At 37.7% G+C, this 23,853-nt stretch overlaps 2 protein-coding genes across 2 annotated transcripts in view; one reads left to right on the top strand and one right to left on the bottom strand.

Moving 5' to 3' along the window:
- The window catches only part of LOC124801438 (ribosomal RNA-processing protein 7 homolog A), a 15,875-nt gene extending 6,557 nt beyond the window's left edge, over positions 1–9,318 (top strand). Inside the window, exons 5-6 of the mRNA XM_047263074.1 lie at positions 5,660–5,822; positions 8,753–9,318. Coding sequence (XP_047119030.1) covers positions 5,660–5,822; positions 8,753–8,969 — 380 coding nt within the window. The 3' untranslated portion in view covers positions 8,970–9,318. The remainder of the gene's footprint in view (positions 1–5,659; positions 5,823–8,752) is intronic.
- Positions 9,319–12,333: 3,015 nt separating this feature from the next.
- The window catches only part of LOC124778726 (serine-rich adhesin for platelets), a 493,495-nt gene continuing 481,975 nt past the window's right edge, over positions 12,334–23,853 (bottom strand). The window contains exons 11-13 of the mRNA XM_047253663.1: positions 18,050–18,077; positions 15,502–15,520; positions 12,334–15,418 (exon numbers count right to left, since the gene is read on the bottom strand). Coding sequence (XP_047109619.1) covers positions 13,482–15,418; positions 15,502–15,520; positions 18,050–18,077 — 1,984 coding nt within the window. The 3' untranslated portion in view covers positions 12,334–13,481. The remainder of the gene's footprint in view (positions 15,419–15,501; positions 15,521–18,049; positions 18,078–23,853) is intronic.

The following is a 23,853-nucleotide window of genomic DNA, read 5'->3' as shown; positions in this document are numbered from 1 at the left end:
ACCCAGTACGTGGTCCTCTTCACCAATTCTTTATTAGAGTCAGGTATCATCAGGAGTGCTGCAGAGAAGTATGATAGGACCACTGTTATTCTGTATATAAATAATTGACCTGACAGATAGGGTGAGCAGCAATTTATGGCTATTTGCTGATGGTGTTGCGGTTTATGGGAAGGTGTCATCATTTAGTGACAATAGGAATATACGTTCTCAGAAAAAGAGGACACATCATGAAGGAATTATCTGAATGATGCAGAAATCACTAGCTCTGATGTACATGTACAGACAAACAAATGATTACAATTTTAGAAAAATTAGATGATTTATTCAAGAGAAAGAGCTTCACAAATTGAGCAAGACAGTAGTGTATTGGTCTACTCTGGCCCTCATGCAAGCAGTTATTCATCTTAGCACTGAGTGATAGACTTGTTGGATGCCTACCTGAGGGATGTCATGCCAAATTCTGTCCAACTGGTGCATTGGATCGTCAAAACCCTGAGCTGGTCAGAGGGCCCTGTCCATAATAGTCCAAATGTTCTCAATTGGGGAGAGATCCGGTGACCTTGCTGATGAAGGTAGGGTTTAGCGAGCACGAAGGCAAGCAGTATAAACTCTCACTGTTAGCGGAAGGGCATTATCTTGTTGAAATGTAAGCCCAGGCTGGCTTGCCATGAAGAGCAACAAAATGGGACTTAAAATATAATTTATATAGTGCTGTGCTGTAAGGGTGCCACAGATGACAAAAAGGAATCCTGCTACCATCCATGTGGGGTGAGAGTTTCTAGTGCTAGGCATCATGCTTACCAAACCCCATCTTGGCCAGCAAGGTCGCCAGATCTCTCCCCAATTGAGAATGTTAGGAGCATTATGCGCAGGGTCCTCTAATCAGCTTGGGATTTTGATGATTTAATACACCAAGTGAGCAAAATTTGGCATGATACCCTTCAGCAGGACACCAACAACACTTATCAATCATTGCCAAACCAAATAACTGCTAGCATAAGGGCCAGAGGTAGACCAATGCATTATTGATTTGCTTAATTTTGTGAAGCCCTTTCTCATGAGTAAGCAGTTGCTGTAGGCAGTTGTTTGAATGCCGGCACAGTAGCTCAGCGTGTTCAGTCAGAGGGTTTAGCTCCCCTCTGTAATAAAAAACTGAGTGAACGGATCAACGAACAACCTGCATGGATGTCATCGGACGTCCGCCACGAACAAATTCAATGAACAATATAGAGCAAAATGAGATTTTTTGTAATGTGAGAACAAAAAAGCCGGCACGGTAGCTCAGCGTGCTCGGTCAGAGGGTTAGCCGCCCTCTGTAATAAAAAAACTGAGCTAATAAATCAACAACGAACTTAAAAGGGTGTCTTACGACGTCCGCCTTGATCAGATACAAAAAAAAAGGGGGGGGGGGGGCAGTTGTGATGCATGTGGTGTTGAAAATGGAAAAATCGAGTATCATACACCGATTAAATTGTTAGTAATGTAATGTTTAATACCAACTGATATTCATTTGGGGACTGTAAATGTGCATGGTGGCTTTTCGCCTTTAGTTTTCACCATGAAGAAATGGGTGACCGATTTTAAATGTTGCCATGAAAGCATCCAAGATGATACACATTAACATACCGGAAATCATTGACAGAGTGCACAATATGATTTTGGAAGATTGGTCCATAAACACACATGAAATTGATAATGCTCTAGGGATATGAAAGGAACATGTTGGTTCCATCTTGCACCAAGAATTGAACATGAGAAAGCTTGGGTGCCGCATGTGCTCACTGTGGATCACAAAACGCATTCACACAACACTGAGTCAATACTTGACAGTGGATAGAATGTGGATTCGCCACTACGCACCCAAATCCAAACAGCTCCCAAGAAGGCCAGGATGATGCCACCATCAGAGATCATGGCATCAGTGTTTTGGTGCACAAAAGGAAATTTGTTGATTGACTGTCTTGAAAAATGTAAAACATAACTGGAGAATACTACTCTCAGCTTCCAACAAAACTAGATGCAAGCATTCATGAAAACAGACCCGGCTTAAAGAAGAAAAAACAGATCATTGTCCATCAGGACAATGCACCTGCCTGCAAAAGTGTCTTGCCAATGAGGAAAATGAGGGATTTGCACTATGAAGTGCTGCAACATTCACCTTATTCCCCAGATTTGGGTCCCTTGGACTTCCATCTGTTTTCAAAACTGAAGAAATTCCTCACTGGTCAGCACTTTTTGTCCAGTCAAGAAGCCATTGTGACTGTAGATAGGTACTTTGCAACATGTCTGAGGGAACATTACAGAAGGGGATAATGGCATTGGAACACTACTGGATGAAATGTATTGAAATTAGAGATTATTTTGAAAAACAAAAGTTCTTTGAAAATATAAATTATCATAAGGCCAAGAAGTTTTCAGATTCCCCCCATGTAGTGTAGATGTTCTAAATTGCGTATACTTGTTACATAAGCAGATGTCAGTAGCTGTTAAGAGTGAAAGTTACATCCTATCATTTTTGTGGCTGTATCCTTCCAAGTGCTAAATTCAAACTTTCCTTTGTCGCTTGGTGAAGCCTTGAATCGCTTCTCACCAAGTTGTATACTGAATGCAATGCAAAAGCAGATATCACTGGGAAAACATCAGTTAAAATGAGTATATGCTCCATGAGGAAGTCAAAGTGTCATAGGAATGATAAACAGATTACGCGTACAGGGTATATAAAAATGACTTTACAATTTTGAAAATTCGTGCAACTTATTCATGTGACTTACAGACTTAGCCTTGGTGGAATCTTGAAGGAAAATTTTGACTCAATTGGTACGCTAATAGAGAATTGTGCCACCATAAACACTAGCAGCAGTTGCAACAAAGATTGCTGCATGAGCATGCTTGCTGTGTGTTTCGGTTTCAAGAGTCGAAGCCTGCAACAGCTGTGGAATGTAATTTCATACAGAGTATGGTAAAGATCCTCCCAGTTGGCCTACTATTTATGAATGGAATAAATGTTGTATTGAAACTGGATGTTCAATAAGACATAAAAAAATCCTCAGGTCATCCCCCACCTATGACTGGTTGCCATTGCATCTCAAACCATCAAAGTTCACAATGGTGCAAAAACTAGAAGATGCTGATAGGATTGCTTGTAAGGATTTTTGTGTGTGTATGGGGTGAACATGAAGATTTCATTGAAAAGATTGTCTTTAGTGATGATTCGACTTTTCAGTTAAGAGGTTAAAGCCAATAAACACAACTGGAAGATTTGAAAATCTGTGAAAAATCCTTGGAGCATGAACATGGTAGGCCAATATCGAATGTGTGTTTTTTCTTCATTGTACAAGAGCAAAGTTTATGGACCTATTTTTTGTCAAGAGAAAACTACCAACAGACTAGTGTACTGTCAAACAGGGTGATTTCAGACTGTTTTGTCATTATTTTGATTGTAACTTTTGTATATATTGTTAGATTAAATTGATTGTTATGGGAATTGTAGGGTATATGTGTAACGAATAAAATATCCCAGAACCAGAAAGTGTATTTATCTGAGGCAGTTAAATAAAGTGTCTGAAGTCACCTCATGGATTGGGGTGATTTCGGACACGTGTTATTTAAATCTCTGTCTGAAGTTAAAGTATATAGAGGGCGAATTCGGAGATTTACTGCCTTTTTAAAAAATTCTACATGCTTTTTATTTGATTTTGATGACATTTTACACATTGATCATGTTACTAGGTGGGAGATTTTCCAGCTTTGCCTTGATATTGGAGGAAAACATCTTAATAGTCTCTTTGTTCACTTCTGCATGAGCTCGTTTAATATTTTCTCGCTTAAGCGAACGGAAAGATCTTCTGAGTGTCATTTGAGGAATAAATGCACCCATTCTTCTCCTGGCAAATTATTACGAAATTTCTTCTCTTTGCAGCCAGATTTATCAAGGTAGCCTTTAACTGAATATCTAATATCCAATTTAGGGAAGGGAAATCCCCAATGTGTAGCCCTCAAGATACCTTGCTTCAACATTTCTTCTTCTTCTTTATTTAGCACTGGCTGTCCTCCCATTTTTTTCGGATGTGCTTCCTGCACTTTATTTTGTAGGGTTGATTTAGGTATGCCATACAAATCACATGCTTTTCTGTACGATAATTTACCACTCTGAATATCACGAACAGCTTTATCTAAAAATTCTGGGTCATAATTACACCATACTGTAGCACCTCTCCTGCTATTGTATGTTCTCGGCATTGTCCAAAATCACTCCACACAGTACACAGTTTTACAAAAACCATCGTTATTTTATAACCTTGCATGAGAAACTTGACAAACTTGTACAGAAATTGTCTCAATGCTGTTAGCTACTGAGCGCATCGACAATTACGGTTACAATACCTTCCCGCCCGGCACAACAATAGAAAGTTTCCACTTTACGATAATGCATGGATTTTTAACACTGAGACTGTTCGTCAGTTATTCTTTTAGGGAAACAATTGACACAAAATAAAAGTTGTGGATAGCAATAAATGCAATCTTGCACTTAAAATAAATGGTGCACGGATGTTAAAATAAGTAACTCTTTGTTCCTATGCAGTGGAAAAGAGAAAACAAGCCATACTGTCCGAATTCACCCCGGTGTCCGAAATATCCCATTTCACGGTACTTAGATTGCTGGATAACTTTTTAATCCTCCAACTTGATGGTGAGGACAAAGGGCACAGTGTACAGTTTATGCAAGATGATGCAGCACCACACTACCTCCGATGTCCAGGATTTCCTAAATGTCTGTTTACAGTCAAGTGTATGAGCCGAGGTGAACCAGTTGCATGGCCCCCATATTCACCAGGCCTGACACCTCTTGACTTTTTTCTTTTGGGCATTCATCAAGGATACTATATCAGTCCCACGATTACTGGCTTCTCTACCAGAACTTGAAGCTAAAATCTATCTTGCAGTCTAACAAGTCGCACCCAACATGCTGCAGTGTATTTGTCAAGAAATTGACTTCAGGTGGTACATGTGCTGAATAACCAATGGAAGTCACATTGAACCTGTTTAAGTGCAAGGTAAAAGGACTTGATGTATTATTCTATAAAATGACACCAAAACTGTACCTGTAAATTAAATGAATAGATCAGTATAAGTTTTCAAAGTTGTAAAGTCCTCTTTGGTAAACTCAATATAATCAAGATTTCGAAACCACATCATTTTTGTGCAAACTGAGGGCAAAAAGCACAAATTATTTGGATGGATTTAAATTTACTAAGCAGTTAATTGGTACTATGTTGTCAGGTTTTATTATTATTATTAATTTTTTCCCCCATGAAGAGCTTTATGGAGAATTGTTTATGTATTTGGTGGAGACAAAACGAGCCTTAGATTGAATGGGTGCTAGTCCTGCCAGAATATGCCCTAGACTATTTGACAATTATCAGCAGTGCAGAATTTCTCTCAAAAGTAGTTTTGTGTGTGTGTGTGTGTGTGTGTGTGTGTGTGTGTGTGTGTTGTGTGTGTGTGTGTGTGTGTGTGTGTGTGTGTGTGTGCGCACGCATGTGTGCGTGTGTGTGTGTGTGTGTGAGAGAGAGAAATTATTTATTTGTTACTCTTTTGATTAACTGTTAAGAAAATCTGATATTTGGGATTTTTTAAATGCAGAAGTTGTTTGTTTCAGAATGGTGTTCAGAGTACAACATGAGAATTCCTGATGTCGATGCAATGCAAAAGGAAATAGATGATTTTATGGAAAAATTTGACCACAAGGTGGCTGAAAATGCTAGGTTGGAAAAGCAAGCAATGGAGGAAGATGATGATGGATGGATTACTGTTACAAGGAAGTAAGATAGTTGTTATTATTTTCTTCTGTATGCATAGTTAGGTTTTTCTGTAGCAGCAAATGTAATGGCTTCAATTCATTTATGTTCAGTTTTTTCTTTCTGTGTTAGTTGTAGTAATAGACATGTTTGGGCATTTTCAATCTTTAGAGAATCAGATTGTATGTAATGCTCAGGCATACAAAGTGGTAATTCATACTCATTCCTCCATTTGTTAACTTTTTTCACAACCAATTGTCCACGTTGCTGTACCCACTTCTAAAAGCAGCTCATTCCTTTGCCTGGTAGAAATGTCATGTTTGCTTCCTGTATGGTTGGTAACAGTTTTAGTGGATGTTTTATACATTACAACGAGGAGACTCATAGATCCATGTTTAACCTGGTGCCTTTCTTCTTAAATCAAATAATTAATTTGCTCCAATTTTCTTCTTCCACACGCATTCTGTAAACACTTTTGTTTTTATGTGTTTGCCCCCACACCTGTAACAATTTTATACAGTTCGTCTAACACTACTTCCAGAATCACTTATTTTCATTGTTAATTGTCTGCTTTCCAAATACACCTCCTGAGCTATACAAACATTTACAGAAATTGTAGAATGCTTGTACTATTTCCTCTCTGAGCCCTGCCGTTTGCATTGATGAAATATGTCTACCCAATATAAGTTTCTGTATTGTCCTTATACTCATATTTTTTTAAATAGTTTATCTTATAAAATTTTTATTCTCTTTTCGTATCCTCAGGAAGGTATTTCTGAATTTGTTTAATTAGTCTATCATGTTTCGATTATCATTTGTGCTAAATTCTTGCCTTCTGTTTAATAGCTCCCTTGTTCCATTTGAGACTATTTTCTTGTATTCTCTTCATACTTACAATACCTTTTACTGTTATTAGTATCTTTCATCTGTGTTTCTATAATTCTCTTTTCTAAGCTGTTCAGCTGTCTACTTAATTTAATCGGCCTTTTTCTTAAATAAATTCTCACAATTTGCATTTTTTTACTTTCTATCTTATGACAATTTCTTCCTGGCTTTGTTTCTGGTTTCAATCAGTAGCTTACGGGTCTGTGATCATTTGTAATTCAGAAGTAGTTTAAGATTTTCACATCTTTCATTTTTAATTCCATTTGGAATTTTCCTAGCTTATTTTCTATTAGTTTTCTTTCAAAAGAACATGTAAAACACAAAACATGTTCTTATTAAATACTGCTTGTATGTGGGCTCTTATTACTGGTATTACACTGAGGAGTTAAAGAAACTGGTACACCTACCTAATATCGTGTAGGACCCCCACAAGCACGGAGAAGTGTCACAACACGACGTGGCATGGACTTGATTAATGTCTGAAGTAGTGCTAGAGGAAACTGACACCATGAATCCTGCATGGCTGTCCATAAATCTGTAAGAATACGAGGAGGTGGGATATCTCTTCTGAACAGCATGTCGCAAGGCATCCCAGATATACTCAATAATGTTCTTGTCTGGGGAGTTTGGTGGCCAGCAGAAGTGTTTAAACTCAGAAGAGTGTTTCTGGAGCCAGTCTGCACCAATTTTGGACATGTGGGGTGTCGCATTTTCCTGCTGGAATTGTCCAAGTTTGTCGGTATGCACAATGGATGTAGGTAATCAGACAAGCTTACATATGTGTCACGCATCAGAGTCGTATCTAGATGTATCAGTGGTCCCATATCACTCCAATGTACATGCCCCACGCTATTACAGAGCCTCCACCAGCTCAAACAGTCCCTTGCTGACACACAGGGTCCATGGATTCATGAGGTTTTCACCATACCCATACACATCCATCTGCTCAATACAATTTGAAATGAGACTTGTCTGACCAGGCAACATGTTTCCAGTCATAATCATTCAAATGTTGGTGTTGATGGGTCCAAGCGAGGCGTAAAGCTTTGTGTTGTGCAGTCATCAAGGGTACATGAGTGGGCCTTTGGCTTTGAAAGCCCATATCAATGGTGTTTCGTTGAATGGTTCGCACACTGGCACTTTTTGATGGTACAGCGTTGAAATCTGCAGCAATTTGCAGAGTGGTTGCACTTCTGTCACGTTAAACGATTCTCTTCAGTCATTGTTGGTTCCATTCTTGTAAGATCTTTTTCCGGCTGTAGCGATGTCGGATATTTGATGTTTTACCAGATTCCTGGTATTTACAGTACACTAGTGAAATGATCATAAAGGAAAAATCCCACTTCATCCCTACCTCAAAGATTCTGTGTTCCATCGCTCGTGTGCAATAACACCATGTTCAAACTCACTTAAAACTTGATAACCGGCCATTGTAGCGGCAGTAACCAATCTAACAACTGCGCCAGACACCTGTTGTCTTATATAGGCTTTTCCAACCACAACGCCATATTCTGCCTGTTTACATCTCTGTCCTACACCAGTTTCTTTGGCACATCGGTGTATTTCCGAAAGTCTCCACCAAGGAATCATTCTTTGGGTTTTTTCCTACTTTTGCTTTAAAATCCATTATGATCACCTTGTAATGGGATTTGCTGTCATTTATCAACTTCTGTAACTGTGTGTAATCACAGCCAGAGTCAAACCTTAATGCCCAGAGACAGAGACCACATGTATGTGAGTTGTGGTTGTGTGTGCATTTTTTTTTTTTTTTTCTACTTCTGAAGAAAAGCTTTGTCCAGAAACTGAAATATTTGTAGCATTCTTTTCCATTGTACCTGTCTGTGAGTTAGCACCTCCACTGTGTGGTGAGTAGGAATCTATCCTTTCCATATTGTTTGTAGAGGTTTTGTACCTTGTCATCACAATGTGGCATGTTGTGAATAGAATGAAGTGATTACCATGGCTATCTATTGTCTTAAAAACTAGCCTTGTTTTCTGAGTCATCATTTGTGTATTCTTGACATGTATGTTTTGTGCATAATTTATGAATATTACCAATTTTTTTGCAGGGGAAAGAAACCAGGATTTGCAAGAAAAGAAAGTATAGAAAAGAAAATTATGAGCAAAGAAAAGCAAAAACGTTCGAAAAAGGAACTCTTAAATTTTTATACTTTCCAGATCCGAGAGTCAAAGATGAAGCACTTAGCAAAATTGAGACAAAAATTTGAAGAAGATAAGAAGCGAATTAATGTGTTAAAACAGTCGAGAAGATTTAAACCTTTCTGATGTCCAAAAATTATTTTGTGAAAATTGTGAATTTAGAATATAATTTTTGAGAGTTACAGAGATATTTTTGTAGATTGCAGTGGCGGAAAATAACTTCAGTTTCATTCTACGATTATCTGCACCTTGTGCACTCACTGTACCTCTCGCTTTAAAGAACAGTTTTCAATTTTTATTCCCCAAGAAAGTGAAATGCTAATTACAGGAAGTTGTTTAATATTAGAGCTGTTATGATGTATGTTCTCTGTTATGGCTGTGAAGACTCTATTATATGTATTGTTATTTGAAACTGTAGTTACTTTGAAGTAATTAGACAGACTGATATGATGATTTCCATCAACATCAACCTTAACATCCTGTAAAAATGATGATGCATTCATATTCCAGTCCCAAGCTCAATACAGAAAAAGTTTATACCTACACGTATGCCTTAATTTTTTATTCCGTTTTCATGTTTAGATGGTATATTTAGAGGTGTCCAGGCAAGTTCAGTATTCCATGTTATCAGACAGTATTTTAACTGATTACTCGAATATCATTGACAGTTTTTTTCGAAGAAGCGACTTTTTGTACCCCCATTGCACAATGGGTTTGCTACTTTATAGGCTTTTTAGACTGGTGTTCAAAAAAGTCATGAAACCAGTACTGAATTGTAGGAAGTGCTCCAAGAGCCATTTGTTGTGAATTCTCAAAACTGTTTCTCCATTTGTGACAGCTTAATACTGTGTCCAGATCTCATACAAACTATAAACCCTTGTTTACAAACATTGTAGATAGGAGGTACCCATATTAAAGTGATAGCATTGGTAAGTTTGGTGATTAATGAACACAATTTTTTTAATAGTTTTAAGTTTTATTTTGTAAGAAATTGACGAAATTGTCCTCCTCCTCCTGTCAGATGCTGGCTACGCTTGTGTAGGTGTGTAAGTTGCCAAGTCACAGCAAATAATTCTGATAAGTCTCAGAACATTTTCCTGTGTATTATAAGTCTGCAATCACTGATTATCTGTTGTAGAATATTCTTCTCTTTATATATACAGTATTGTGGTTGTATTTGCTTGGCCATTGTGATACTAAATGTAAAATATCAAAATACTTACACAGTAATTGATTCCAGAAATTACAATACTTGTATTAGCTTCATTAGTTAGTGTGATCTTTCACAGATGAAGCTGGAGGTGGCTGCTCAGAGAGTCATGACCTGCAAGTTATTGATGAAAGACTGCTTTGGCTAGTGTGGGACTAACAAAGAATTGTTTTTTATGTATAGCTTACTGCTTTTGTCTTCCCATAAAACAGCTTCTGTGTTGTCACTGCTTTATAATATCTTGTGCCTGTAAGAGATATCGCTAGAAAACATTTGACCATTGCTCCATAAAATCTGAGCAAAAAGAAAAAAAATACCAAAGTTGGATGCAAATAGACGAATTGTGGTGCAGTAGATATATTTTTTGAAGGATTTCTTTTTAGTGAATCAGTTCTTCCCAGATATTTTTAAGGCAATATTCACACAATTCAGTTATATAAAATAATAATTTTGTAAATTAATTTGTATTGCAAGCTGAATTTATGGTATCACTGGTACCTAGTTTATCATGTGTTCACTCAGCTGATCAGTGATGTGTTGCTATGATGAAGTGTTTGCAATTTTAGTGTCTCCATTTTCTAATGCTGCACATAAAGAGATAATATTCTAATCAAAATTCCTCTCAAATGATGCCTAGTTCTGAACACATGCACGTAAATAGTTGGTCTGATTTTTATCATTATAGGACTCTATAACTACCTATGGGTGTTTATATTTCATTAGTCAGTACTTCATGGTGGTATTAATTTTGCAACTTTTTTACCTTTTTAATGCAGATATTGCAACAGTATATTGCTAAGTTTGACTTTCATTTTTGTGTATTCATGTCTATAATTATTAAATTTAGACAGTGTGAAAATACTTTTATTTATGTTGTTGTTGTTGTTGTTGTTGTTGTTTTCAGTCCTGAGACTGATTTGATGCAGCTCTCCATGCTACTCTTTTATTTATATTTCGTGACAAATGAAAAAGTTGGAACAATGATAAGAAGAGCCATTTTGAAATAAAAAATTTCAAAATCATGGAATTGTACTCACTTTAGTGCCAGAAGCGGTCCAGTCTACAACAGCTAATCACATGACTCATATGAATGTGAAGTCAAAAAATTGTGCAATGTAGGATGGATTTGAATAATGAGAAATTCTGATTGCACTTTTGCCATCCCTAATTTCAGTCATGATTCAATGATTTGTATAACTTCTTTCCTCCATCAATTCATTTTTCTTTTTTTTTCCATTTGGAAATCATACAAAAAATTTCAGACAGACAACCCCCTCACTTGAAAATATTGCTGAGTGAGATGTAAATACACTAGCTTTCTAACTTACATTTTTTTCTATCTTTAGTATAATCTCTCTCTCTCTCTCTCTCTCTCTCTCTCTCTCTCTCTCTCTCTCTCTCTTTTTGCATGCATGTATGCTTTTGTGCATGTGCTGTTTGTCACTCACTGTTCAGTAGTATATTATTGTTTGCCTGTCCTCATATTTGTATCTAGTTACTAGCATGGAGAGACTCAACATTCAGCCCTGCTCTTGTTTCAGCTGGCAAGTAAAAATTTCCATGCCCTTCCTAGTTTTGCTAGTTCTCATTTAATAAAATGATTGAATGGATCCAGATAATCAAGATAGCCTCAAACCATATAATAGACGGTCTTAGCTGTAGAGGCTGAACATGGAAACTCGATAACTGTAGTCATTACACACACACACACACACACACACACACACACACACACACACACATTACAGCATCAGAAGAATGTAGCTGCTGAGTCTGTATGCTGAAGAATATAAGTTCACACTATGAGTTACAATATTTAGCATGTTGTTTATGTACCTATATATTTGTCAACACTTTCTTACCATTTTGTTAATGTGTGTAGTAGCTTTCTTGGTATTCATTTATATTTCATTCTGCATTACGGGTTTAAAAATGTTTTACTTGTAGCTCATAACCACAGGAGCTTACTTCATTGTACAACTAATAACATTAGCAGGGTATTGCTCACATGTACAAGTATCTATAGTTCTAGAAACATATAGCAGCTGAAGGTATGTTACACAAAAGCCGCTTCTCAAGTGATGTGAACTCATTTTATGCTATTTATAAGGATATTGCTGTCAAAATTTTGACATACATTAGTACCTCTAAGGCCCCATTAGAAAGAGGCATTATGCTGAGGGGCACATGTTTTTCAGTTTATTGAGTTTATAAGCACAGTAGAATTCACTGCAGAGGGAGCTTAGAAATCGAGGGCATCAAATTAATAACTATTTTGTTATATTTCTTTTGTTTGTATTTAAGCCATGACCCATTCAAAATTAAATTCTTCTAGTCAGTTCTCTTTACATCATCATTACAGTATCATGTATATATTAAAATTTTTGTATAATATATTACTCTGTTCTCTGAGCACAGATGAAGCAGTAAATTCATCTTAATTTAGAAGTTACATACTCTTTGCTGAATTCACAAATTACTTCTCTTGCATAGTACAAAAAGTGATAATAGGCACTGTTTGTTCTGTACTGAAGTTTTTTTAGTATACAATACAAATTAATTAATGTGATAGAAGTTTTTGATGTTCATCAATGCTGTATGACTAATGTATGCTTGAAGATGAGTTGATTTTATATTTGTAATTATTGCACGGTGTTTAAACTACACATTTCTACAACAGTGCCATATTAACTTGTTTCACATTTCTGGAAATCACTGCGTTCTTGAGACTTTTACTACGAAAATACATTGTTTCTGTTGTAACATAAAAGTTATATTTTGTATTTGTTGTGCACTTTCAAAGTGTTTGCAGTTTTTTTTCCATGCGCAGTCAATATTACAATATTGTTAAAAATTGACATAGTCCAGTTTAAATATAAAAAATTGTTTCAAGTAAATTTTGTTGCTTCTCTGTACATTAAAAATAGGAAATACAATATTCTCATTGTACAAAATAATTTAAAAGAAAACTGTGCATGGTAATGTGCAGAATTGATTTTAAATTCTGGACTAGACTAAGTTTTACTTATACACAAATATAATTATTACCATAATGGTGAACTCGTTTTACAAGTTCAGCACAGTCCAGCAAGTTTTTTCTTCTGTAAATTTGACTGCATAAATGACTTTACACTCTTAAGAGAGATGTTCATATCACATAATTAAATCACCAGCACACAGTGTTTGCAATATAATGTAGGTCAGTGCTAAGTATCATACATTTCCAGACCGGGTTTGATTATCCATTACTTTATACAGCAGCAATGTTACAAGGCATGGTTCATCTGAGCAACAGCTTTTAGTTCATAAATGTGGTGGTCCCATACCTAATTTCATTTTCACAGGACGATTAACTACTAACCAGAATTCTCATGTGCATTCACCATAGTTTTGTAGTCAGTAAAACTCAGTATAACACTGGAAAATGCTTACAGGGCAGTTTCCAGAGTCGGCGAGGGGCTCTTTGATTCAAGAGTTCCTAAAATGTACCTGCCTGGTGAGCCATTATAATAATTTGTTTTTGTTTTGTCATTGGATTGTCTCTTTGGGGTGCAGACATTTAACAGGCTTTGTTGCTGCATAATAAGTTGTGGTGATTTGAACTCGGTATTTAACATGCGATTATGGTTATCTGTTTTTATCTGATTATTAGTGTAAGTCCTTACATTATTTATCTGGTTTGAATTTACATTTTCCTTAATATTTTGTTTTGAAAACATTTCTGGTGATCTCACTGGAGGAACTTTTGAGTTGCAAAATAAAAGCCTGTTACTTGCTGTGGAATTTTTTGCATTAGTGTTCAATACACTCTGTCCTGGAAGATTTGATTTTTGTTGTATACTAGTTTGGTACCTCGAAGTTCCAGTCTTATTGGCTTCCACATTTGATGGTTGAGTAAGTCTGTCTGTGCCAAAAGAGTCACTCAAAGGCCTCCGCACTGAGGGATTCATCAAAGTAGTCCCACGACTGCTTGTTGCAGTGCTTGCTAACTTTGACTGCTGTTGCCTTGAGGGACTATTTTGTGGTGAATTTGACGTGTCCTCGTCCTCTGCACAATCTTCTGGTATTGTAGAGGAGAGGACGTCTGTTCTTGGTGAAGAGAACTTCCATGTTGCTAATGTCCTAGGGGAAGATAACAACTTGGGTCCACCATTACGCTTCTCCACAGGACTTCTGGATGAGTAGCAGCCATTAGTGTTGATTGTTGCAGAAACCATCTTCTGACGAGACAACCTCAGCTGTTCCACAGCAGATAGTTTGGTCCCAGGGTAGCCTGTTATGCTAGAAATATTTGATTTGCTGCTTTGCTGCAGTAAGAGTCTCTTAAAATCATTTCTAGATGTTTGCTGGATAGAAGCCAACCTGTCACAGGCCCAACTCTGTCGAGACCCAGGAAGTTGCACAGGTGACCTCGAGTTCAGCGATTGATGCAGAACTTCTTCTTCACTCGCATTTGGTGACCAGCTGTGGCGATTTCTACCATTTTCATTTCTGTTGTTGAATGTCCCTGTTTCAGGTGTGTACCTATTTGCAGCTCTTCCCTGAAGTCCACAGAGAGAGGATTCTGAACTTCCAGGTGAGAGACTAGTTGCAGAGGAGCAAGATGGGGAAGCACTCCTGCTATAACTGTCTGAATCTGTTTTTATATTTAAACGCTTTTTTGACTTGTGAATTGCAGCAAAGATCTCTTCTGATGTCATGGATGTTCGAGGTGGTGATATAAGACGTGGAGACCCAACTCTCACATGGTTTACTTGCAAATGTGTGTTGCTGTATGCCTTGAATGTGTTTCCATTGTCATTTTGCAAACTTTGCTTTGGAATTGGTGAGAAATTTGTACTCATGTCCATGGACATTGTTCCACTCTTAGTTGGCGTAGAAGAGAAGAATGCTTGCCTTGTGTTTTCTGTTTGTTGCCGTTGTTGATTAGACAGAGCAAGGTGAGAATTTTGTGGCATTGTTTCAGGCACTTTAGGAACAGAAGCTGGCATGCCACATGCAGAATGTGTATTTGTTGTTGCCACTGGCACTCTGTGTATATTTGAGTAAAGTTGCGTTGCACACACATTGTACTGATACGGCATCATGTTTTTGTGTTCATTACTTCTTTGACTGTCTACGTAATTCCTGCAGCTACTGGTAGCTATAGTGTTGAAACGTCTGCTGCCTGGATCTTGCTGCATTGGATTGATTTGTTTTCCTGAACTCTCCATGTCCAATTTATCTTGTGATCTTCTGGCAGGTAGTGTCCAGTAAGGAGGAGCTGAATATGGAACATGCTGTGTGTGATCAGTGGTATTAGACCACACTGCATGTGGAGAATAGCCGTACCTTGGTGGTTCCTTACCATAAGTTGGATTTCGTCCTAGTAACAGAAACAACAAAATTAACATTTTAAAAAGCTCTGTTGATGATAAAATCCCCCTGCCACTTATAGATAATGTGTACTTTCTTTAGTTTTGTTAGGCTGCAGAGTAAATAAAAGTCACAAAAATGGAACCACTTGTAATATTTGAACAAATTACAGTCTTCATTTCTTGTTTTATTCCAGTATGTAGAATGTGAGGTAGAATTTTTAGCTTATTATACAAATATTGTTGTGGTTAAGCTATATTGACTTCTAGTAGTAAGATTATTATGCACACAGGGTAATTTGGAATATCTTATGACATCTTCCACTTTGAGGAATCACTGACTCCATATTTTCTGAGAATTCAAATTCTAGGAACTTCATCAGACAATAGGCAAAAGGTCCCTAGCTCCAGAACATCAATATAGCAGTGTTCCAGATCTTTCATTGCATAAGGGAGTTTTAGCAGTGATTTTGTTATGTTATGGACAATAAAATATTTGGCTGTCTCAGGTTTCATTATACTTGCTTTCAGGGAACTGTTGTGTTGTTTTACACATTATTGGTTATCTGAAATGTACAATTGTAGGGTTATTATGAGGCAGTAGTACTACTGAAAAAAATAATTTAGCAGGCAACATTTAATTATGGGAAATGTCTGCAGACTAGAGGCACATATAGACTGGTCACTTTCATGCTTTCCAGCTATTGCAGCAATTCGGCAAGAAAATATGGAAGAAAAGCAGTGGCAGTTGCCTGTCACAGTAAACAATGTGATGATGGCTCAGGCCAGTGGTCAGACTTCAGAAAGCTGCCATTTTTTACATCACCTGTACACTGTTTTTACAAATAATTTTATTGCTCACATTAAATTTGATAAAACTGTGAAATTGTGTCCCTAGATGCAGTTAATAACTGTCTAAACTCTGTAAAACAGATCAGTTCATTGATAGGGGAACAACAGAGGCCATTTCCTTTGTTACTAATGAGACAGATCTGTCCCTTCCTCTTTTGTTCTTATCGACATACTCCGACATTTGACATTGTGAAGTGTGTGGCAGAGGGCACTTCCCATTGCAGCATGGGAAGAATGAATGCCGAAGTGCTTTTGTGCACACTGTAAGTAATATTAGCTTCTTTTTGTGGTCTCTACAAGAGCAACGTGTTGTGTATTCCTTGACTACTCATTTAATGCAAGTTCTTGAAACTTTGTAATTAGGCTTTTGCAGAATAGTTAGCATCCATCTTCAAGCCACCGCCTATACAGGGTTTTTAGTATCTCTGAACGTTTTCGCAAGGGTCAAACAAACTTGTGACTGTAAGTACGTGATGCTCTTCATTCAGTATCCCTGTAGTTGTTTCTGGTGTGGGCCTCACACACTTCAGCAACATTCTAGGATGGGCATATGAGTGTTGTATGAGCAAACTTAGTTGTAAACTAATTGAATTTTTCCAAAACCCTGCTAATAAACTGCAGTCTTCATCACCTTCAACTGTGGCAGAGCATATGTGATTATACCATTTCATTTCTCTTCCATACAAATTGTTATATCCACATACTTGTATGAGTTTTCTGATCCCAATTATGACTCATTGATATTGATTATAGCTTTCTTGTGGAAATGCAGAATTTTACATATCTGAACATTTAAGGCAAGTTTCCAATCCCTGCCCCAGTTTGAGATTTTATCAAGATCTGACTGAATATTTGTGCAGTCCTTTCAAACAGTACTTCATTATACATAACTGCAGCAATGAATAGTCTGCAGTTACTATTAATACTCTCTGACAGGTCATTAATATATAATATGAACAGCAAGTGTCCCAAAACATTTACTGTATACTTCAATAAGTGCATTTGATAGTGTGACCTGCCTAATGTAGCTGGCATTCAGTAAGAGTTGGTAGTGAATTATTAAAAAGAAGGTTCTGTTCTGTTTCATTCAAGTCATTATATTAACTTACTTAATGGATGTATACATCCAAATTCACTGGGTAAAATGTGCCCAAAAGGAAACAGTGTTTCCTAATCAGTATCGCTGCTTTACGAACAGCCCTGTTTATAGTTTACCTGTTTTGACCACTAATTTCATAGAGGAAGCATATGCTTTTTGTATGTCAGAATGTGAAGTACCTGTGATATCACAGTTAATAAAATTTTTTAGTCATTGGTCCTTCTCTCTCTCTCTAAAGTCAAGGTGGTTCAAATGTCACAAATTGTAAATACTGACAATGTTACGAAAAGGATAGATTGCTACTCACCATATAGTGGAGATGTTAAGTTGCAGGCTGGCACAACAAGATTGCCAAACACGTAAGCTTTCGGCCAAAAGGCTTTCTGAATTAACAACGCACACATGCGCATCCCCCCCCCCCCCACTAACATACAGAGAGAGAGAGAGAGAGAGAGAGAGAGAGAAAGAAACTAACTGTCTCTGGCCACTGGGCCATGGGGGTAAGGAGGAGGCTGGGGCGGGGCAGGGAGGGGGTGGGTGAGGGTGAAGTGCTGCTTGTGGGAGCATACAGGGACTTGATGGGAAGAGGGTAGGGCAGCTAGTTCCAGAAAGGAGGTTGGTCAGAGTAGTGTGGGGGGGGGGGGGGGGGCAGAGAGTGGAAAAGGAGAGAAGTACGGAGCCTCATACTTACCCATTTTCCCACTCCAGCACCACATGCCCTTGAAAAGAAAAAAGAAAAAAAATTCACCAACACATTCACTGTCTTTTTACTTACCCCCTTTTACACTCCCTGCCCCCACCCCCTGTGTGTACCCCCTATCCTCTCCCCACAATGTCCCTCTATGCTCCCCACAAGCAGACTTTGCCATCCCCCACCCACACCTTGCTATCCCTTTCCCTCCCCACCCTAACTGCTTCCTTAGCCCCACCACCCAGATTGCTTCTCTCATTATGCACAGTTGTTGCTTGCAGTCTGACCTCCGTGGTCAGAGACTGTGTGTGTGTGTGTGTGTGTGTGTGTGTGTGTGTGTGTGTTTTAGTTCAAAAGAAGGCCTTTTGGCTAAAGCTACCTGTTTAGTAGTCTTTTTGTTGTGCCTGTCTGCAAGTCAGCATCTCCACTGTATGGTGAGTAGCAATCTATCCTTTTAATAATATTGTCATTATTCTTGATTTTCCATTGTTTGAAATGATAAATATTGTTGAACAAACCTTAAACTGCAATTTTACAGTGGAATATTTGTACCTGGATATATTTTTGATAAAAAATATTTTTTCTGAAGTTCTTAAAAGTGGTCAGCAGTGAAGTTTCTTGTTCATGGGAACATTTTCTGTTTGTCAACATAGACTTTTCATTTCTGCTGTTTAACTAACAAATGTTTAGTGCCCTGTTTTAAATCATGGATAATACCAGCTCATTGCACTCGACCAGTACTAAATATTTCGTGAAATAGTTATTCTAATCAGAATGAGATTTTCACTCTGCAGCAGAGTGTGCGCTGATATGAAACTTCCTGGCAGATTAAAACTGTGTGCCCGACCGAGACTCGAACTCGGGACCTTTGCCTTTCGTGGGCTCAGATGGTAGAGCATTTGCCCGCGAAAGGCCAAGGTCCCGAGTTCTAGTCTCGGTCGGGCACACAGTTTTAATCAGCCAGGAAGTTTCATATCAGCACACACTCCGCTGCAGAGTGAAAATCTCATTCTGGAAACATCCCCCAGGCTGTGGCTAAGCCATGTCTCTGCAGTATCCTTTCTTTCAGGAGTGCTAGTTCTGCAAGGTTCGCAGGAGAGCTTCTGTAAAGTTTGGAAGGTAGGAGAAGAGATACTGGCAGAAGTAAAGCTGTGAGGACCGGGCGTGAGTCGTGCTTCGGTAGCTCAGATGGTAGAGAACTAGCCCAAAAGCAAAGGTCACGAGTTCGAGTCTCGGTCGGGCACACAGTTTTAATCTGCCAGGAAGTTCTAGTTATTCTGATGCTTAGTTCTTGTAACACAGCTATGTATGCTAACTGTGGGTGTACAGTATTTCTAGTCACAGATTGTTTTCACTCAGGCTTAAAAAATATAATATTATTTGTCTCATCATTAATGTTTGTGATTAGTTGTAGTGTCATATTGCATGCTCTTTAAATTTCATTTTAATTCAGTAACATCACCTGCTTAACGTAATACAAATGGAACACATTACTTGTCTGCCTTGAGAAAGTCAAGTAATGGAAAAGCATTGTTTGTCTGACAGGACACAGTGAATAAATAAAATATTGTGAAAATTAAGAAAGTATTTCTTTTTATAACCATTATGCTCTACGGAGCATGGAGGATTTGAGTTAAGTAAAATAATCATTATAACACTTACCTTTGAATTTTCATATTTCAATGTAAAACTCTACAACTTCAGATATTTATGGCTGTTCTTAAGGTGTGATTATTAGTTGCCACTGTTCTTTGCAGCAGTGATGCCTTACCTTTTCTGATGTACTGCTTCTTAACGGTTTTGCAGAGTCTGTCCTTTAATATTTTGTAACTATATGAGAACACTGATTGTTTATAAAAACTACCAAAGTGCTGGAACACAGTGTAAAGGGAATCAGTTTACTATTGTGCACTGTAGTTAGTTTTGCATAGTGTGAAGTGTGGTGTGATTCCAAAGCCCACAGGTGCAACCAACCAAAAGCCAGATAATAAGATACCCAAATGTAGATCATAGCCGAAAATTAGTGTAGCAATGTAGTGAATACATTAGATGACCAACATTAACAATAACTGCAACTTATATATGTTCATGGCTTGACTTTTATCAAATTTATGAGCTGTGAGGCTGTATGTTGACTACTGTTTTTCATTAAAATGGTAACAAATGCAGGCAATGAAAACTTACTGTGTGCTTACGAATACTGAAAATCTATTCCTGAAACAAAAGACAAGTGAATAGGGAAGAACAATTGAAATAAAGGCATAAGAAAGAGTTGTGTGCTTTGTCTTCGTGTTATTCTCCTTATTCTGTCTTTTATCTCTCATTGTAAGGACTGACATACAGATACTACAGTGGTTGACTGATTTGAATTTTTTGGCTACATTAATTGGCCCAAGTCCTACATCTCTCTCTTTTTATATCTCAACTTTCCATTTTCACTACATTATAATTTCTTACTGGAATATTGTACTGTATGTAACATGGGTCACTGCTGAAATAAAACCTGAAATCTATTCTTGTTGTCAACTATCCAATCGGTAGGATGTATGAACATTGTTTGGGAGATTATGGACATGCTGATACTGACTTGATAAATGCAGTACCATCATATGCTAAACCAAGATAGTACTTAAAAGCTTCATATTTTCTTTCTTTATGGGAATATTTGCAGTAAATAGTTACAGAATTACAGGAAACTTGAGCTTTTTGCCAAATGAAGTTAGGTAAAAATGAAAGACAGCAGCTCATCCATAATGTCACACAGGTCTGTCAGAACACGAGTGTCAAAGATCAGTGCTTCCTTCATGAGCATAATTTTTTAATGGGTTAAACAGAGAGCTACTGGGAAAGGGAAATAAGAGAACAGCAGGCTAGTAAAAATAGACATTAATAATGATGGAATACCAGTCAAGGTTATCAGCTGTTACTTCTCTGATTCAGTACAAGGCTAATCTCACACATTTATTAATAATATTCATTATAACTCAAGTGTTTATTTCAGATGTGTCCTGCCCTGCTCCTGCTCTCTCTCTCTCTCTCTCTCTCTCTCTCTCTCTCTCTCTCTCTCTCTCTCTCTCTAGGCCCCTGTTGTGCTTTTCCCATATATGTACGAGGGCTCTTCAAAAAGTATCTGTCTATTTATAAAATCAATCTTTATTAAGATACAGTTGTTTGACTCTAGTCAACTTCAGCTTCTACACACCTATCCCAATGCTGGAAGCATAGCTGGAACACCTCTTTTGGTACAGTACACAGCTGCTCCATTGAATTCTGCATAATGTGTTCCCTGTCCTGAAATCTGGTCCCTTCCAGAGCCTTTTTCAGTTTATGGAAAAGCCAGAAGTCACCTAGTGCTAGGTCAGGGGAATAGGGAGACTACCACAACCATGTTGTATTTGGGCAAAAAACTCTGAATTAATTGAGAATGATGAGCAGGTGAGTTACTATGGTGAAGGTGCCAACTGCCATCTGTCCCCAAGTCTGGCCATTTGCATATCACTGCTTCACAAAGGTGACACAGGTCCCAGGGATGCTGGACACTTCCATTGCGATGACTGGAACTTTGTTTCTGGGTCATACCCATAATCCGAGGACTCATCACAGTTATCACTGTGTTTAGAAAGTTGGAATTATGGTTCACAGTATCCAGCAAGTGCTGTGCAATCTCTGAATGAAGTCTCTTCCGCTCAGTTGTTAGCAACTTTGCACAAATTTTGCTAAGATCCTCCTGAGGTCCAAATTTTCCATTACAATGGAATGAATGTATCCAATACTAATTTTAACATTATCTGTAAGTTCTCTGATCATGATTCGTCTATCCTGCATCAACAGGTTCCTTAAATCTCTTTCAGATACGGTCTTGTCTCCAAACATTGTCAAATCTTGCAGATTGTTTTGACTAGAGAATCACCAAGCTTAAAACAAAATTTGATGCAATAATGTTGTTCCGTCTGCAGCTCGTGGTCTCAAAATAGTGTTCTTGCTCGGGAGAGCACAGTGTCCCGGGTTCTATTCTTGGTGAGGTCGGGGATTTGCACCTGCCCTGAGATGACTGGGTGTTGTTGTGTCTTCATCATCATCATTCATTCATCCCCATTATGGTCTGAGTAAGACAACGGCAAATCACCTCCATTAGGACCTTGCCTAGTATGGCGGTGCGGGTCTCCCACATCATTCCCCTACGCTCTGTCAAGAAGCATGGGACTTCATTTCCAATGTTGTTCCCCTTTTACCATCAAACAAAATCGCATGACTGCCACTTACATGTATTCACTTGTCAACGGCTAGACAGTGACTGGTTGTTTCCACAGCCATGAAAAAAAAAAAATCCAGCATGGACACTACATGTGGCTGCAAACATACCGGTACAGAGCATGTGCACCCTGATACCAATGTTGACTTCAAACATAAAAAATAAGCTCGGTTGCATTCTCAACAGCCCTTGTAAATGAACCCTCAGAACTGAAGAAGTACGTAAGAATGCAGTTTCATAAATCCTTATGAGGAAGTTATTTTACATCGCAATAGTGAATAGTCTCTTGAAACTCTTGTTGCTATAAACCTGTTGTTGATGAAGATGAAGAGTTTCTACTAAACTTTCTGATGAGAATAAATATTGACTGAAGGCATTTAAGTGATAGCTTGTAAAAAGGCATGTAACTCATTGTAAATATTATTAGGGAGGTATTCTTCTTCATTTGTTTGTATTGAAGGCCATGTACTATTCAGTGTGATAAGTTCACAGCTTGAACTTTTAAGAAACCTTCTTGTGGCTTTTGCTGGATAATTTCAGAACACATCCAAAAGAGTACAATTCTGATGTGGATGATAAAGCTCTGAAACTGGGTGATGATTGCGGGGTAATGAGAAAAGTAATTTGTCTCCAAGAATCAACAGATTAACTGAGTCGTGTTTTTTTTCAAGTTCTCAACAATTTTTTTCATTTTACTTGCAGCTGATTAATGAAAATTTATGTAATGGGTGCAAATAAAGAAATCTTTCAAAAATTCAGTATACCAAATGTGCACAGGAAATGTATGCATACTGCAATAATGAATTAAAATAAAAAAACACGCATTCTGCCTTGGGGTCCTTAGTTACAGAAGGTAAAAGTACTGACATCACTACGTGCAAAAATACTACTGGTAACAGCAGAATCGAAACCAAAAAGCCAAAAGTAAATTCAAATAATGGAAGTTAGCACTCCTGTCTTTTCATTGTGCCCATAATTAGTGTGATGCAACAAGCAGACTGATACTAAAGGAATTTATTACTTACACACACACACACACTAATAGTTAAATATGTATCAGAAAGTGAATGTTTTTAGGCATTCCATGCAACACACACTTGCTCTATTTGGATACAACGAAAATGTTTCTTTTTATAAACAGCTATGTGTGGGACATGTGTCTGGTTATTGTCATTAGTTTTTCTCTGACCTGATTCTATTACTCTGATGATCTAATTTGAATTACATTCAGTTCTGTAAGTACTCGAGTCTAAATTAAACAGCTATATACTGAGAAGTGATATACTATCCCGCATCCACTATTCCTCACCCATCTCCCCTCCCCTCCTCTTCCTCATCCTTATGTGATATGTACTGTTAATTTGAGCCTTTGTTCTTCCAATAATTAATGAATAAAAATATGAGTATTTGATGATTATAATTAGAACTCTGCCTTAGCCATATATTTTATGGGAATTTGTAATATATGACTATTTAATGTGTTTCTTTGATGTGGCTAAAGAATTGTTTCTGTGAACAGATCTTCTCTTTTTTAGTGGCTTAGGGTACGTGA

The sequence above is a fragment of the Schistocerca piceifrons genome, chromosome 1 (assembly GCF_021461385.2).
Source record: "Schistocerca piceifrons isolate TAMUIC-IGC-003096 chromosome 1, iqSchPice1.1, whole genome shotgun sequence".
Classification (NCBI taxonomy): domain Eukaryota; kingdom Metazoa; phylum Arthropoda; class Insecta; order Orthoptera; family Acrididae; genus Schistocerca; species Schistocerca piceifrons.
The sequence above is the reverse complement of the archived record's forward strand: the minus strand, read 5'-3'. Positions and strand labels throughout refer to the sequence as shown.